Raw genomic sequence first — 18448 nt, 5'->3', positions numbered from 1 at the left:
GAAAACAAAATACACCTAAAATTTGAGTATAAACCAAGGGGTGTGATAAAATCTCAAAATGAGAAAAAAAAAAGTTTTTTGAACGTGAACGAACGAAAATCATTCAAAAATTAAGTTAATTCTGGCCTAAACTTAAGCATTCGGTACTAAAATTGGGACAGTGCTTTAGGGCTCCACGGAGTAACTTCTGGTGGAAATCTCATGAGAAATTCCTGGAGAAAATCTTAAGAGGTATTCCTGGGGAATTCCTCGTGGAAATCTTAAGGGTCAGATCCGTTATTGATTTCGGAATTTTAAAACGCAGTTTCGTTCAAACGCAGTTTCGTTCACTGTATTCAGTGCTCCAATCGAAACATAGTGAACACATTTCATCGAATAATTTTCGTTTTGAAAGAAGAAAAAACTGCTCTCGAAGTCTAAATGATTACGATGACTACAATGACAGATTCTTGAATGTTAAGTGGAATTCGAGGAGACATTCCCTGAAGTAAAGAATTTCTGGACGAAATCGCTAAAGGAATTCGTGGAGGAAATCCCCGGAAGAGTTTTTTGGGCAAAATCCAGCAATTTTGCGAAGGAATTCCGGGACGAAATTCTGCAGAGAAATCCCTGATGCAAATCTTCGGAAGAATTCCAGGAGGAAATCCCCGGGAATTCTTTGGAAAAATATTTTCGGAAGAATTTCTGAAAAAAATCTCTGGAGGAATTGCTGGGATAAGTCTCCGGAGGAATTTATGTAGGAAATCCCCGGAGGAATTCCGGGTGCAAATCCCAAGAGAAATTTCTGGGTTCCTGGAAATCCTCATGTGAATCCTCATAGAAAAAATAACCGGAGAAATTTCTTAATAATTTCCCCGGAAAAATATCTGGACGAAATTCCCTGAAGAATTCCTGGGCAATATCCCTTGAGAAATTCTTGGAGAAAATCCTCGGATGAGTTCTGAGGGGATATCTCCGGAGGAGTCTCTGTTGGAGATCATACATAATAGTCCTTCGTCTGTTGTAAATATTTATCGAAAAAGGTATAGTCTTACGTTAAGCTGTTTCTTTAATATAAGTGTCCAATGTTTCCAAAATGTATGGTTTTAACCTTTTTTCGCAATAACCCCTCTTCGCGATGAAAACCCCCTTCATTATTTTTCTTCTTTTTTCAAGTAAAACGGATTCAAACTAAACAAAAAAAAACCACAGGAGAACCGAAAATAGATCGAAATTTCGCGAAGTTATTACGATTTTAATTTGGTGTTACAGAAAGAGTAACTTATTTTCACACAGACAGAAGGTTAAGCATGCTTTGTGAAGCAGTGACTGAACGAGAAAAAAATAAACATTTTAACTTCAATTCCAGCTTCAGTCAAATTGAATGCAATTTCCCAGCGTAACAGACTGCTCATAAATAACTAAATTTGTTACAAGACATTTCACACGGAATGACACCAGTATGTTCTACAATCTCGATCGCTTCGCTACCAACTAATTTCTATAACAAAAAACAACATTTTTGTGTCGTTTTGACACATGTGACATTGTCACAGTTTGTTTCATTCCCTTTCCCCAAAGCCTACCATCCAGATTCCGGGTTGTCTGTCAATCAAAACTGTCTTGCTCGTGCCGGCCCGGTATGCGTTTTCTCCGATGATTTTCAGCTTCGCCGTGTGATACATTTCCACTTAGATAAGTAGGATGGTTCTGGTAGGAGTTTTGCTTTGGCCTTTTCTTGTCGACAGATCATCACGTTTCCTAACAGTTCATCGATTTTGATTGCGGTTGGGTTTAGCTGATTCCTTTACCGCAGTTTCGTTTGTTAGGCAACATTCACACCGTTTTTACTGACGCCACTAGCGGCGTTCCCATTGCTGCTACTGCTGCTACTTACACGATTGCTGTTTGCCCCATTCGACACCACCGCCGCTGCATCCGCGGCCGCTTTCAATCCGGCAGCCACTTTCTCGATGGTCTTTTTGCCACCACCATTGCCGTTGCTTGTTGAGCTTACGTTATCGTTTTTGCTGCTGCCGATGTTGTTTCCATTCAAAATTGACACTGCGTTCGTTGCACCGGTGCCGTTGGTAGTGGTCGATTTGCTCATGCCATAGGTACTGATCGATGTGCTTGTGTTGGTTTTCAACAGAGGAACGATAGGCGGAATTGTATCGACTGCCGAGCCGATGCCGTTATTATTCACACTTGATTTCTGTCCTGCCGTTGCATTCGCGGTGTTTGTTTTCATGTTAACGTTCATGATTCTTGCCGCCGTCGTTAGTGACGTGGGTGAGAAAGATGTTATCGTGCTGCCCCCACTGGGAATGGATGCAACTGCAGAGGAAAAGGATGCTGCTGGTGTGGCGGAGGAGCTGCTTATCGCAATCGTTTGATTACGAAATGCCAAAGCCGATGGGTTCGGTATGCTTCGAACCGATGGGTTTAGTTGACGGACAGTGGGGTTCCGATTGCGATTGATCTCGGCCAGTTTTGGCATTGGGATCGATTTTGCCGTCGTTGTTGTCGTCATCGTTGAGCTGGATGAAGGACTGCTGACGGTTTGCTTGGGGATGACATTAGAGCTACTGGTGATGGCAAACCCAATCATTTCAGGTGGAAGCTTCAAGCCCGGAATGCTACTCTGGAGTTTTGCCATCACACCTGACCCTGCTTTGATCATGGAGGCAGCAGATGTTTGGATCAACGAATTGATTAATTCTAAGCGACTGCTATCAATGTCGGTTCGCTTCTCAACTTTTGGTTTGAGCTCGTTTCCATTCAGTTTTGGCGTCAAACTGTCGCTTCCTTCCAGGATAATTAAATCGTCGTTTGCACGTGTTGTCAAATCTAGAGCACCGCCAGTGTCTTGATGGGAGGCGCACGTAGTGGAAAGCTTCGAGGAACTGTTTGTGCTAGAGCTAGTGACTTGAAAAACGGAAGGTGAAATTGGTGACGTGGGTTGCTCAGGCACAGAGGCAGATTTTTTTATTTTAATTAGAGGTATTGTGGGCGGAGGAGGTCGGCTTGCTTTCGGTGTAACGGACGTTGATTTCGGGGAAGTTTGAGGCTTATCGGCAACTGGTGCGGTGGATGGTATCCGGACGATTTCCAGAGCAGGTCGATTGTCAACAGGCATTGGTTGAGGAACGGTATCCGTCATTTTGGTGACACTTATCGACGATGGAGGTAGTAGTAGACTTGGGACAGGCTTTTTCGTGTTCATTTCCTTTGTGTAGGAAGAACTGATGGGAGATTTGTAAGGTACATCGTTTGCCGAGGTTGGTAGTCTATTTGGGTTGCCATTTTTAGCCAAGCTGGCTCCTTTCACAAAATTAAACATTGGGGCATAGATGGGTTTCTTAAGAAACTGATTCTGTGCGTTTAACTCCATCAAATCCACGCGAGGGGTTTTCGGAGGAACGCTGTGGGTAGAATTGTTATCAACACTGATCGACCGTTTAAGCGATGGATTTACGTTTCTCGGTTGATAGACATTTGTACTGTTGCTGGTGGTTGGGGTTATGACTTTTTTCGGCACACTTTGCAATGCTAACGGCGGATAGCTCGGGGTATGCCTAGGGCTGAATACTTGCTGTGATTGTGCCGTCATTCTCTGCTGAGGCTTTGGAATGCTATTGGTTGAAACCATTCGATTGCTTGCTGTAGAGGGAATCGCCACTGGTGGCTTCATGCTAGGCACAGTTGAAATCGGTTTAGTAGAAACCAGAGGAGGCATTGGCACTTTGGACATGGATATCGTGTTCCCTTCAAGCCTGCTGGTTGAAACAATTTGTACATCATTATCCTTATCAATAAATCCAGTTTTCGCTTGAACGCTCTGGATGAGATTGTTGATTGTGGGGGAGTTATCTGATAGGTTCTTATCGAGATTTGGAATGTAAACCATCGGCTTGTGACGAATTGCTCGCATCTCATTAATCTTTGCCTTGGTGGAGCTGTCCGATCCGCTAAGGGACGGCAAATTTGGCAGCTCGTTTACCCTCGTTGCCACAGTTGTCGATTTTTCTGTGACATTTTCCGATGCCATTGGCCACACATCCAACGTGGGTTGCTCGATAATTTTCACATCATCATCATCGTCTCCCTTCGTAATGTCAATCACCTTTGAGCTATCTTCTTTCTGTGGCGTCAACAATGTTGTGGGAACAGCGGCCGGCGATGGAAAAGACAACGCTGGTGGTGGAGGTGCTGTCGGAGCCGGTAGAGATGATGACGGCGTAACTTCCGTATTGTGTTTTGTCGGCTCTTTCGGTGTGATTTCCTCGCTCGGCTTGCGTTCGTGTTTTGATGGTTTTTCGGTGAGTTTGACCTTCATTTTCAAACTCTCATCGTGCTGCGATGAAATTTCGGCATGTAATTTTCTTCGCTTGCCACCGGACTCTTTGGAGTGTTTTGCTTTCTTGCGTTTGCGGTGAAAGGATAGGTCTGGGGAAGATGAAGTTGAACTCTTTTTCTTCTTCTTTTGACCACTATCGCTAGTAGAAATCTTATGAACTGGTTTCAGGCCAATTGTTTTCGCGTACTCTTCTATGTCTATCGAGGGCACATCGACTGATTTAACAGCGTCATCCGGCTTTGGCCACATTGGAGATTTGCCAGATGCGGACGAAGATGTCGTTGGGGACGTCGCTGCCGAAGAGGACGTCGATGAGGAATGAACTGATTTCGGTGACTTTTCCGTATCCGGTTTAGGGATTGTAATTTTTGTTTTCAGACTAGGTAGTTCAATTTTTAACTTAGGAACTTCTTTACGATACAATTCTGCACTGCTTGAAAGTGGAGAAACAACCGTTTGTTTCTTCAAATTTACATAGCACTTCAACTCGGATGACTTTTCACTCTTTTCGCTCACAGCAGCGACGATACCTGGAGCCGTTATTGCCACCGGAGAACCGTTGCTTTCCCTCCGTGGCGAAACTTTAGATTTTTCATGCTTGGTTTTTGCTACACATACTTGCTGAGCTGCAGCCGATTCACCTCCAACCTGGTTGGTGGCTGCCCCGTTCCCGTACACTTTGTTCCGACTATTGTCTTCGGAGATCTTTTTGCCACTAGAATCACTGGGACTGTTATAATCATTTATTTTATTGTGTTTTTTAGTATTTTGTATCTCTATCTTTTTCGAATCATCACCCGGAACGGTTCCATTTTTGCTGCTTGGAGTTGGCACTACCTTTGTGGACGTTGAGCCCGCACCCGACGACGATTCATAGTCACTGTATCGAATATCGTTGCTCCGAAGCCGTTTGAAATCACCGAAGCTGACCGTTGCGCTTGGGTTATTTTGTTTGGGAGATTTGCTTGCCTTAGAATCACTTTTTGAATAAACAATTTTTGCATCATTTTTATCGCTCTTCTTCGGCACCAACACCAACTTTAACGATTCTTTTTCTTTGTTGTCACTTCCACCTTTGTCCGTCTTATTAGTTTTCGTGATAATCAATTTGCTATCGTATTTACTGTAGCAACTAGCCTCGGAAGGTTGAAAGCTTTGCTTCACACTGGTTTCTGTTGACACTTTACTTGGATCATTGTTTACACTTTTGACGGCATTTTGCACTTTGATCTGGCTGTCAGCCTCTTTGGGTTCTGTGGTTGAGCTCGTTGAAGGTTTGTCACTGGCGTCACTTGTGCTGGCGGCTGAAGCGTTTTTGTTCGGTGACGTCGACGTTGGCTTCGACGACGACGACGAAGAAGATGATGGAGACGATGACGATGATGATTCCGCCGCACTACCTTGACTAGGCTCGTTGTGGTTGGCATCATTGCTTCTGCCGGTGCTATTATTAGCATCACGCTCGCCTCCGCTATATTTATTGTTTTCGTTGCTATTTTTATCGCTGCCCACGTTGTAAGTTGTGGTAGTTGCTGTCGGTTTTGCGGTTGGATGGATGAATATCCGATAGTAGAGACGCATAAGGGAGCTCTGGAAATGGAGAATTAAAATACAATTATCAGTTATGCAAGGTATGCTGGGTGAGAATCATTCTATTTGATTGCATTCTGCTAATAATCAAGTTGTCTGTCGTATTCAAAGTTCCATGAGTTCAAGTTCCAAAGTAATTATTTTTTTATTTTTTTATTGAAACATCTCCAAACATACAATAATTACATAAAACTTTAACAAGTTGTTTCTAACGTTTTACTTGTGTCATTCTTCTTCTTCTTGGCATAACGTCCTAACTAGGACAGAGCCTGCTTCTCAGCTTTGTATTCTTATGAGCACTTCCACAGTTATTAACTGAGAGCTTTCTTGGCCAATGTTACCATTTTCGCATTTGTATATCGTGTGGCAGGTACGATTATTTCTGACACACCACGTTTTATTTGCCGTCGGCCTTCAGAATTTAAATAGGTGACATCTGAGGGGTGCGGTCTCGAACATTTTGGTCATTCAATTTGAACACAAATTGTTCTACCAGTGCTAACCGTTATTTGTTTCGTTGTCTCGCAGGAAACCATTTTCTAGATGCACACTTAAAATACTTCACACAAAGCTTTTGCAATTTGATGCAGGTAATAAGTCCAATTAATAAGCTGAATCTGGTAGTTTCTGACCGTATTTTTGTTAAAAATATATTATACAAAAGTTCTGAAAAACTTGCGTGTCAATAAGACCAAGTAAACGTTTTTTCAACAGTTGATAGTCTTTGTGTCACATAAAATGCATACCAGTTTTTAGTGTGGCGAAGTAATGGCTATACATTTCAAGACATACTCAGATCATTTTGATGAAAATTTTAGCATGAGAGCAGCCTGGCTGCTTGTTGATATCCAGTTCGCACCCCCTAGGGTGAAATGAATTCAACTTCTTATGAGATAAAAGTAATTCTATAGACTTATCACACACTTAGATTTTTTTCACGAGCTCGGCAGTGCGAATCTCGGTTTTCCAATTTAAACCGTGACTCAGTAAACAAATTGTCCGGTTGCTTAGCAACGAAGCACGATTTACTGACACTCGGCTACAATTTCCTGAGATCCCAAGAAATATGTTTGCCGACTACTTGGCTGTGCGGATCTCTATTAAAATTGGCCGACATTCGGCATTCTAAATTAAGTGTGTAAATATGCAAATCACTAATCGTGGCAATAGAAAAATAATATTCATTCTTTTTGAACTTTGCTTCAATGTTTCAATATCGGATATTCAATGAAAATTATTAGTACTATACAAGGTAGGCAGCTTCAGCATCATCTTCAAAATTTATTTTGAAACCCCTGAAGAACCTTCTTCATGTCATTCCAATGCAATGATAAACCTTTATTGAAACATCGTACACCATTGATTTAGTTTTTCTTCAGTATTAATTATCAGTTTCAAAACACAAAGTGAAACAATCAAACAAGTAGGATTTGAAGAATATAATATCATTACACATTATACAAATGTTGAATTTTATAAAGGGCTCATAAGCCGCTTGGCATCACGGAGCCAAGTGCGTTTTAAAATTATTTATAATATCTTTGTAACTAAGCAAAGTATGTTTCTTGTTGGTGTGTCCGACGTTTAGGAAAACATTTGACAATAGCGTTATGTAAGTGGCGAGCTCGCCTAGGACTAAAATCCACTATAATAAGGGCAGTAGTAATAATAATTGGATAAGGCTGCCATTAAGGTGATTATATAACGAAGCCACACCTCCAATTTTCAAAAGCACAAGTCTTGAGAATCAAACAGCGCTCCGCGTTGAAAATTTATCCCATTGGTCACCACCAGCATGCAAGCAATTTGATTGATTTTCAACGCGAACTGTTGCCAGATTCTCCAGCCTTGTGCATTTGAAAATTCCAAGTGTGGCTACGTTTTATAATCACCTTAAATTATCTCTTCTTTAGTTATATTTTCTTTTTTTTAGCACTAAGGCAGCATTCTGTTAATGTGGTTGTAGCCACTTACCAACGAAAAGCAATCATGAAGATGAACTATGATAGTATAGAGACATTTTTGAGATGGAATGAGATGGAAAAATATTGAGTTGGGTTCCTGGAAGAAGCCATCGAGCCAGTTTTTTCAAAATCGAGAGCAAGCTTAAAACGACCAAGTTTATCCAAAGATTTTTAGCATTTTTTGCTGCCTTGGGCTCTGAGGGCTTCGAAAACCATATAAAGGGTTGGGACTGTATAAATTATGGCTTACAAAACTTCAGTAATTTCTTGATAGTCTTTACAGCTGTGAAGTTTGCTCTATGTGAGCGGCACGATCATGTGAAGAAAGTACATTGCCTGAAGCATGGAACCATAGTTTTTGTTTGGAGCAGGGAAAACCTCTATCTCAAATGGGTGAAAAATCTTCTAATCTTTTGGTACCAACATAAAAAACATACAATCCAAGAGATACAATATAACTTGATACTATACACTTTACACTTATTTTGCAAAATTATAACATTGAGAAAAAACGACCTCATTTGCTAGCCATAAAAAAGCTCCACGAGAACTTCGATAAGCCTCTGCAATAATCTAAGAGAGTGTCGTTCGGAACCTACTTCGGGGGATATGACAACGCTTCATACTGAATAATGCAGCATCTGACAAAATTCACTTGAAAAAGGGTTGATCCACAGACGATGAGCCACATTTTAATCGTGTTCATGTTAACTTTCTCAAGAAATATTCTTGCGTTTAGACGGTTTGTTTTGCATGAAACATTTTAAAAATTGTCTTTTTATAGATCGTTCAAAATTATTTACACTCTCCCCCACACCTTTAGTAACAATTTTTGCAGAGGAACTCCTTTTTTATGAATCGTCACGTCCCGTTAAACCCACTCCCTCCTCTCAGTTCATTTATTATCGGCTATAACCACGTTATCTTAATTGCTACCTCATCCAATTTTTGTGGAACGTATTTCTTCATTAAAAATAATTTGGAATGTAATCGGCTCTGTAATGCATCAGATCTGAAACATTTGCATATGTAATGATTCAGACATGAATCCCTTGAATGTAATATGATACTGACTTCAATAACTTCCCTTCCCAAATGCCAAAGGCTTTTTGAACAACATTCTGGACATTTTATCTTTTTAAATAATGATATTTAATAACAGTCAACCCTCTATAACTTGATGTACCATATCTCGACAAAGAGTTGCAGTGCCAGAGTAAAATTTGGTTTTCGTGTCCTCAGTAACTCTGATTATGTCTTTTATAACGCGATCGCTTTTATTTCAAGTTCAAGATGCTCAACTTCCTGCTCACTAGCACCACCAATCGGGAGAACAACAAATCAAACTGTTTGACGTCCGGATTTATTTGACTGTTTGAACAACTTTGCTTTCTTTGACTGTTTGAACAACTTCAACAACAAATGTCCTTGTGACTTTCTGAACAACTTTGCCGAAGAGTCGAATTTTCAATCTCATCTGGTTCCCAAGATAGAATTTGTTTGATTAAATATGCTTACTAATGTTACCTCACGGCAAAATTAAGAACTAAACTGCCACCAAGAGACAAAATTTAGAACCAAATTGTTCGCATTTCGGACGTCCTTGACCTTATAATCAACTTTGTCGAAGACTCGAACTTTCTATTTTGCTGGATGATGAGGTAGACACTTATTTTCATCTGCTCACTAAAGCCACCTAGCAGAAAAATTTTCAAATTTAGAGAACCAAATAAACTGCCTTTCGAATGTCCTTGACATTCTATGTAACTTTGCCGAAGACTTGAACTTTCTATCTCATATGGATCACGAGATAAAACTTGCTTAAAATGTTCAATTTTACATGCTGAACAAAAATATTTGCTTTCCGAATGTCCTTGACCTGCAGCATCATTATAGACCATCAGCATCTCGAGATATAACATCATGAATGTTCTTGTGACGAGGTGATGCTAAACTTTTCAGGGTGATTCAATATTCAGCTGAGTGTAGCAGTGGACCTAATTTACAAATAATTTTTCAATTGAACATTCAAACCTTCATGTGTGGTATGCTGAATGCTCTTTCTATTTATAGAAGAGTTAAATTGCATTCAGTTTTTTTAACGAACCAATTTCGTTAGACTTAAAAGTTGATGATTCATTGGTTCATGTCGGAATCTGAAAAATGCAGATTATTTTGTCACTTACGCGACTTCTTGTGACGATTCAAAAGTGTTCTTTTATAACTCAAGCGTGTGTTAGAATAAGGGCGTAAGTCTCATGATCGATCCTCTCTTTTGTGAACAAAGGTGACAAGATACGGATTTGTTAGCATTTTTTCAGTTCTGGACGCTAGGCAGCGTTGCAATCTTGCGTCCTGAGGTGAAAAAATGCTGACAAACCCGCATATTGTCACCTTTATTCACAGAAGAGAGGATCGATGTAGAGAAATCGATCATGCAACTTACACCCTTATTCTAGCACATGCTTGAACTGTATGTAGCGAAATGCACCTCACATTTTGGTACAAGACACTTGCTTCAGCAACTTGAGGCTCTCAAGGGTTATGAACATCTTAAAGAGTCAAATAAAATCTAGCTGTTTGCTATGTGGATTATTAAAATTTTCAATAACAATGCAACTAATTTTGAAAAGGAATGAGTGTATCGAAAAGACATATATACAACAGAAACATCAAAAATTTAGGATTCGCACGACGAAATAAGTTGTTGTTATTGGATCGATGATATCCATCTCTAGTTATAGTTGAATAACAGTTTATTCAGGAATATTTGCTTGAGTACCAAAATGGCCTCTTATATGGCACCTTACTTCTCCCATCACTTTCCGCTCCCTTCTCCCACACTTATCGCAGTCTTTTCGAGAGCGATCACAAAAAAAAAGATTATTTGGAGTTACTAACATTATCGTAGAGGGGTGGTTTCTTAAATGAAACCTTTCAATAATGTGTTATTCACAATTTCTCAGTTTTGAATGCAAACACGTAGTTATTGATGTGATTAGTAGAGATGGGCAAAAAGAGTTGGAGCCGTTCAAAAGATCCGGATCACTCAAAAGAACGAGTGATCCGGGGCTCTTTTTGTGACGAGAGTCGGTTCATTTGATCATCCCGGATCAGACATAAAGTAAGCCGAAAAACTATAAGGTTTCATCCCTATGGGGTTATACGAACTGGTGACGTAGGACCACGATGGTTAATTTAACTGAATTTGATGTCGTTCTTGTTGCTCGTTTTGACTTCATATTGTTTTCAGTGCTCGAAACTTTCGTTAATATTTATGCATATAACGATTTGCAGCCAAGTGTACGTTTAATCATGTCCAAAATATACATTATCTTTATCCGATGAATTCGTCATATTTATCTATGAAAATGTGAAATTTCACTTCAGGTTGTATGATCATTTTGAAAATATATTAGTAACCTCCTATGAAATATATGGTAGCATTGGAAAGAACAGTAGTGATTGAGGCTTGTTCAGCATGCTGGAGCAAAATCTAAGTAATTCTAATTAAAGAATATTTAACAGCAATGTGTCTATAGGAAGTTATTCGAGGATTATAATGAAAGCTTCAGTCATCGTTTTGTTGATCTTATGGTTTGAGAGAAATGTGATAAATAAAGTCGGAAATATTACTCTGTTAACTCTCTTACACACATTTGGTGGCCCTGAAAAGAGCCAAAGGCTTTGTTAGCTCGGGTGCTGTCATAGATGAATCGCACTACAGGATGTTATCAGTTGATTGCCATGGTTAAACGAAGAATCCCCAACGCAAGTGTAGAAATTTTTGTAAGTTCTCTGCTTATAAGACGAACCAGTTGAATTTTTCGTGGTGTGGATGGCACACATCAGCAACAGGTATTAGATCAAACGGCTGAAGTCGAAATCTGAAAACGTAGCTTAAGTTTGAAATCTTGAGCGATACCCCAAGCCGGACGCTCGATTTGTCTAATAATAATAGTAATGATGCCTAACGGGCTTGATTTTTGACTGCACCAAAGATGAGTTTATCACGAGCCGAAATCTCATAAACCAGATGCTGATCAACAGCTCAGTAGGCTTCTGGCTACGAGATGCTCTTCGCTAAGCAGGTTCGGAGTAGCTCTTACCAGCTCGAAAGCGAAAAAGGAATGAAACCGAATCCGGCGAAGGAAGCATGCTTTAAACCCTTAGATTAGCAGATGATGCTCCTCCCATTCGTGTACTTCTCTTCTAGTCGACCAATCTGGAAAATGGGTATGTGCCGATAATGTGTTACTTGAAAATTGCGGAAAATGATAACGCGTGAGAAATTGATCGAACATGAATTGTTGGAAGGGTTGACATTTACTAAATATTCTATAGTTAGCTATTGATAATCAATAGTTTTCTTTTGTATGAAGGTGAATTTCTGATTAATGGGTGCCAAAATGATGAAAATTGTTCTATCAGAATTTATCTACAAAATCATTCTAAATATGTCGCAATTTTGTTAAATGTGATAATTTGCATAATCGAAATGCTCCCATAAAATATGTCAAATCAATGACACTGTTGGAAATGCCACTCTAGTTTACAATCGTTGTGAAATGTTGAGCACTCACCCCGACGGCACAGCAGCAGCGTCCAAGAATAGTCTCAAATTGCCGTGCTATCAATTAATCATGACTAATTAAATTTTGTACGAAACTGCTGTGAGATTGATTGAGGAATATAAGATGTAATAAGGTCGGAAATATTATTCTTTCAACTCTTTTCCACAAATTTGATGGCCCTGACAAGGGCCGATGGCTTTCTTAGCCTGGATGGCGCACAACAGCAACGGGTAGTGGATCACCGGGCACAAGGCGAAATCTGGAAATGATGCTCACTCTTGAAATCTTGAGCGATTTCATAAGTCCGACGCTCGATTCGCTGCTCTTTTCTCTTCGGATCAGCAACTCTGGGGGCTTCTGGTATTTGGCTCCTAACGGGCTTGCTTCTTGACTACCGATCTCCAGACGCTGGATCGCTAGCTTGAAGGTCAACAGGTGCGGACGTCGCTGCACAGGATCGGAGGAGCTCTTGCCAGCTCGGAAGTCGAAACGAAATGAAACCGAATCCAATGAAGGAAGCATGCTATATACCCTTAGATTAGCAGATAATGCTCCTCCCATTCGTGCTCTTCTCTTCTAGTCGACCAATATGGAAAATGGGTATGTGCCAATAATGTGTTAAACTAAGAATTACTTGAAAATTGCGGAAAATGATAATGCTTAAGAAATTGATCGAACATGAATAGTTGGAATGCTTGACATTTACTAAATATTCTACAGTTAGCTATTGATAATCAATAATTTTCTTTAGTATGAAGGTGAATTTCTGATTAATGGGTGCCAAAATGATGAAAATTGTTCTATCAGAATTTCTCTACAAAACCATTCTAAATATGTCGCAGTTTTGTTACATGTGATTATTTTCATAATCGAAGTGCTCCCATAAAATATGGCAAATCAAAGACACTGTTGGAAATGCCACTCTAGTTTATAATCGTTGTGAAATGTTGAGCACTCACCCCGACGGCACTGCAGCAGCGTCCAAGAATAGTCTCAAATTATCGTGCCATCAATTATTCATAACAAATTTAATTTTGTACGAAGCTGCGAGATTAATTGAGGAATATAAGATGTAATAAGGTCGGAAATATTATTCCTCCAACTCTTTTCCACAAATTTGATGGCCCTGACAAGGGCCGATGGCTTTCTTAGCCTCGATACGGTCACAGATAAATATCACTACGGGATGTTATCAGTTGATTGCAATGGTTAAACGGGGAATTTGCTTATACGACGAACCAGCTGAATGGTTCGTGACGTGGATGGTGCACAACAGCAACGGGTTGTGGATTCCCTGGAACAAGTCCAAATCCGGAAACGATGCTCACTCTTGAAATCTTGAGCGATTTCACCAGTCCGACGCTCGATTAGCAGCATCTCCTCGGATCAGCAACTCTGAGGGCTTCTGGTTCCTAACGGGCTTGCTTCTTGACCACTGATCACGAGTCGAAATCTGGGAGCGCGGATAAATTTGCGGCGGCGATAACGATGGCTTGGACGCTTCTCCGAGCGCCCAAGCCATCGTCATCGCCGCCGCAAATCAATTTTGCGTCTTCCTCTTCCGACGACAGAAATTGGACTGTGACGCGGGTGCAAAAGCATAGCGAGAATGACTCGCCCGATCGTGTTCACAGTCCGACCGCAAAAAGAAGACTGAGGGAAGAAGCAGGGACCCGTTTGCTTTTATAGTGGGAAGCGATACCGTCGAAAAATGCTCGAACGTGATTGGTTGGATAAGAAAGGGGTTAACATTTATCAAATTTTCAATAGTTAAACAACAAAACTCACTTATCGGATATATTACTTACGATGCGTAGATACATTTCTGATCGAATGATACTAAAATCGTAATAATTGGTTCATAAACAACTGACTTATTAACGTTCAAAATCTCCCCTAATTTCGTTACATGCCTCATTTTCCGTACTTCTAAAGTGCACCCCAATATAGAAAACAAAGACGTAGTCCTACGTCAAAAAGAACGAATCGATTCTTTTCCCCTATTCTCCTTCGTAGCTCCTTGTAGCTCCGCACTCTCAGCATACACAAGCAAACAACTAATTTGCCCCGCCCACTTGTGACAGGCAGATGGAAGGTAGAGAGAAAAAGTTCCCAAAATGGCAAAGCACATTGTACTTCTTCCTTTTAGTTTGGCTAGTGGAAATCTGCCGAGTATATCGTGAGTGTTGTACTAAGAATAAGAGAGCGAAAGATGTTAAAAATACGACGCATGTTGTGCAAAAGTAGTGAGCAGGTCTTTTATTCCGTTTTGTTCAGTTCAGTACGCTCTTCGTTTGCGAGCCGCTGAGCCTCTGAACCGTTCAAAAGATCCGATTCACTAAAATGAGTGATTCGAATCGGATCCGTTCACTTAAATGAGCCGTTTTGCCCATCTCTAGTGATTAGTGTTGTAAAATACCACTCACTACCGAATCACTTCTTTTTCACGCACTGTGATGTTGTTTGCTGGCTTTTCGGTGCCAATTCTTAAATTCACTTTTAATGGTTTTTCTACTCACCGTAGCAATTCAAAAATCTGATGTGATACAGTCGAAGCGCGTTATAACGACATCGCACAGGACCGTCGCAATAGAAAAAAGTCGTTATAGAGAATAGATATAACATTGAAATATTTTTCATGGGACCGAAAAATGTCGCTATAGAGAGCTTTTGTCGTTATAAAAGTTGTCGTTATAACGAGCTTCGACTGTAATTGAAACAGTTTAATTTTCCTCGCGCCGTGCTCCTGGCAGCAATAAATCACTTAAATTCATCGATTCGTGCTCGAAAAACAACATCGGTCGGCGAATTCTCTGAGCCACTATTGCTTATAAATCGGATGCGTAGTTTTTATGTTTTTAATTAAAATTGTTTCGACATTCATATGCATGCTTTAACCACGTATTCGACAATTTCAAAACTCTCAAAAAAATGTACAATGTCACAAGTGTTGCAATACATTTGAGCTTTTATGTTGTTAAGTTGTTGTTGAATTCATATCGACAAGGTTAACGTAATCAAGCAACTTTCATCTTAAATGTAAGCATTCTTTAGTTATTTATTCAGCTCTTATTCAGCGAAAATGTTTGTTTGGATCGTTTGGAATACGTCGGGGACTACGACAAGGTGATGGACTTTCGTGCCTGTTGTTCAATATTGCGCTTGAAGGTGTTATGCGGAGAGCCGGGCTCAACAGCCGGGGTACGATTTTTACGAGATCCGGACAATTTGTTTGCTTCGCGGATGATATGGACATTGTCGGCCGATCATTTGAAAAGGTGGCAGACCTGTACACCCGCCTGAAACGCGAGGCAGCGAAAGTTGGACTGGTGGTGAATGCGTCCAAGACAAAGTACATGCTACCTGGTGGGGCCGAGCGCGACGAGTGTGTTACGATAGACGGAGATACGTTCGAGGTGGTCGATGAGTTCGTCTACCTTGGATCCTTGCTGACGGCTGACAATAACGTTAGACGTGAAATACGGAGGCGCATCATCAGTGGAAGTCGGGCCTACTATGGCCTCCACAAGAAGCTGCGGTCAAAAAAGATTCACGGCCGCACCAAATGCACGATGTACAAAACGCTCATAAGGCCGCTAGTCCTCTACGGGCATGAAACGTGGACGATGCTCGAGGAGGACTTGCAAGCACTTGGAGTCTTCGAACATCGGATGCTTAGGACGATCTTTGGCGGTATGCAGGAAAACGGTGTGTGGCGGCGAAGGATGAACCACGAGCTCGCCCAACTCTACGGCGAACCCAGTATCCAGAAGGTGGCCAAAGCGTAAGGATACGATGGACAGGACATGTTGCAAGAATGCCGGACAGCAACCCTGCAAAGATGGTGTTCGCTTCGGATCCGGTTGGTACAAGAAGGCGTGGAGCGCAGCGAGCTAGGTGGGCGGATCAAGTGCGTATCGATTTGGCGAGCGTGGGGCAGAACCGAGGATGGAGAGATGCGGCCACGAACCGAGTTTTGTGGCGTGAAATTGTTGATTCAGTGTAATCTGTTTAGATGTTAACTAAATAGGTGAATGTTTGTTGGGATTCCATCACATGCTTCATCCAGACGATTGTTTCGATGGACAAAAAAACTTAATCACTTTCAAGTTTGAGATCCAGGTTTGAAATTCTTTTTACCATTTGAAATGTTTTCCTTATCCTTATGATCATATAAGGTACGCATGCAACTTTAAAATAAAGTACACCGGAAAAAGTTGAAACAGTTGTGGTATGTTTAAATGGTAAGGTATCATAAGTATGAGGTATGAGACTCCTCAACCCATTTTTGTGAATGGCAATCTCGTTTGGGCCTCTTATTAGCCCAGACATTTGCTAATTCAAACTATTATGTATCAACTTCCACATAACAAACAATCTAAGCGTTAGAAAAGCCTATAATACATGCACCTAGCATCCATGCGACAATGTTAGGTACCATGGTCCTACTTTGGCAAGTGCTACTCAGAAAATGTTTGCTCGTCAATAACTGTGGAAATGCTCATTGAACACTAAACTGAGAAGCAGGCTCTGTCCCAGTGAGGACGTAATTCCAAGAAGAAGAAGAAGATTTTCGAAAACAATTAGATAATATCACATCATAACCGACTGAATTGATACATCATTTACACTGCCTTTTATTGTCCACTGAAACAATTATTCCTCCCATCGGAATACGCTCAAGGCACAATTACGTTTTGCACAATTACGACATGCAACCATTGCCTCCCATTTTCAAGGATCTGTTCCCTTAACTGCCATAAGACCCACAGCAACAGAACCGAAACGACCACCGCTGGCATTATATTCTTGCTAAAACGTTTATCATGTTTTCCACAACCACATCTACAAAACCACATACACTTACACTTCCAGTAAGTCTCACTCACCTACTGGCCCCAACCCAGGTCGCTAATCACTCCCGCCGTGAGTACTTTATCACTGCAATCTTTCAACATAATTACTATTAATTATTTTCGTTCCGCCACTTCCCGGACTGTTGGGGGATAGGTACGGCTTTGGAAGCAAAAAAAAAACGACGATCCACGGCAGTCACTCTTCATTATCGGACCAACAGTAGCTTATAATTTCAGTGCCACATTGAAATACAACAACAAAAAAACATGCCTGGTAAAAGTGAATAGGCCAGCAAATAGTCACAAAGGTGGAAAGTCCAATTCAATTCAAAATTTGTGTCTTACTGCCGCGCCGACAGCAGCAGTTTACTCGATTACTTTTAATTTACGGAGAAGATTGTAGGAAAATACCACGACGTGATAATTGCTGGAATAACAATGAATCGTCAAAATTTCAAAGATCACATTGGCTTTCAATCGATTGCTTTGCGTTTTCAAAGCCTCAAATCAGACGGAGAGAAGCAGAAACAAAAGCTCGAAGCCCATTACGTCAATGATGATCCATCAGTGTTTCGGTTTGGTTTGGGTAGGAAACGAGATGGCACTGTGGTTGCTGAATGTGTAAGAATACTTGTACCTAGAAATTCAAACTGAAAAATAAGTGTCGATATAAGAAAAACCCTCTAAGAAAAAGAAAACCTCTCTTCTTTCATTTATTCATTAAACATGGTTGCAACTACAAACAAAAGGAAGGGCGAATCTCTGAATTCACAACTTCCTTCCAAAAGAGGGGGCTTTAAAACTGTCACTAAACGTGGCAAGAATGGAAGGAAGGACGTTTCTCCGGAATGCGAATTTTCTCCCAAGGATGAAATGGATAATTTTGATAATTGCATCGAAATGAGCAATTAATTCGATGGTCTAGAAAAATTTTCCGAACACCAAATCGAAACAGTCTCTAGTCCAGGCTCTTTGATTCAAATGAGGAAGCAAAGAGTGCCGCCTATCGTGGTCAGTTGTTCCGAATTTGCGGGATTTAGGCAGGAGATCTTGAACTCCATTAGGGGAATCAAGGTCTCCTTCCAAATTGCAAAGAAAGGAGACTATCGTGTTTTGCCGGAAACT

The 18448-nt window shown here is 40.7% G+C and overlaps 1 protein-coding gene across 2 annotated transcripts in view; it reads right to left on the bottom strand.

Moving 5' to 3' along the window:
- Positions 1-1720: 1720 nt before the first annotated feature.
- The window catches only part of LOC5574462 (protein suppressor 2 of zeste), a 210757-nt gene continuing 194029 nt past the window's right edge, over positions 1721-18448 (bottom strand). For both annotated transcript variants that reach the window (XM_021843334.1, XM_001661427.2), the window contains exon 6: positions 1721-5929. In XM_021843334.1, the coding sequence (XP_021699026.1) occupies positions 1805-5929 (4125 nt within the window). In that variant the 3' untranslated portion in view covers positions 1721-1804. The remainder of the gene's footprint in view (positions 5930-18448) is intronic.

Source organism: Aedes aegypti, chromosome 2 (genome assembly GCF_002204515.2).
Source record: "Aedes aegypti strain LVP_AGWG chromosome 2, AaegL5.0 Primary Assembly, whole genome shotgun sequence".
Classification (NCBI taxonomy): Eukaryota; Metazoa; Arthropoda; class Insecta; order Diptera; family Culicidae; genus Aedes; species Aedes aegypti.
Note: the sequence above shows the minus strand (reverse complement) of the source record. Positions and strands in the feature narration are given on the sequence as shown.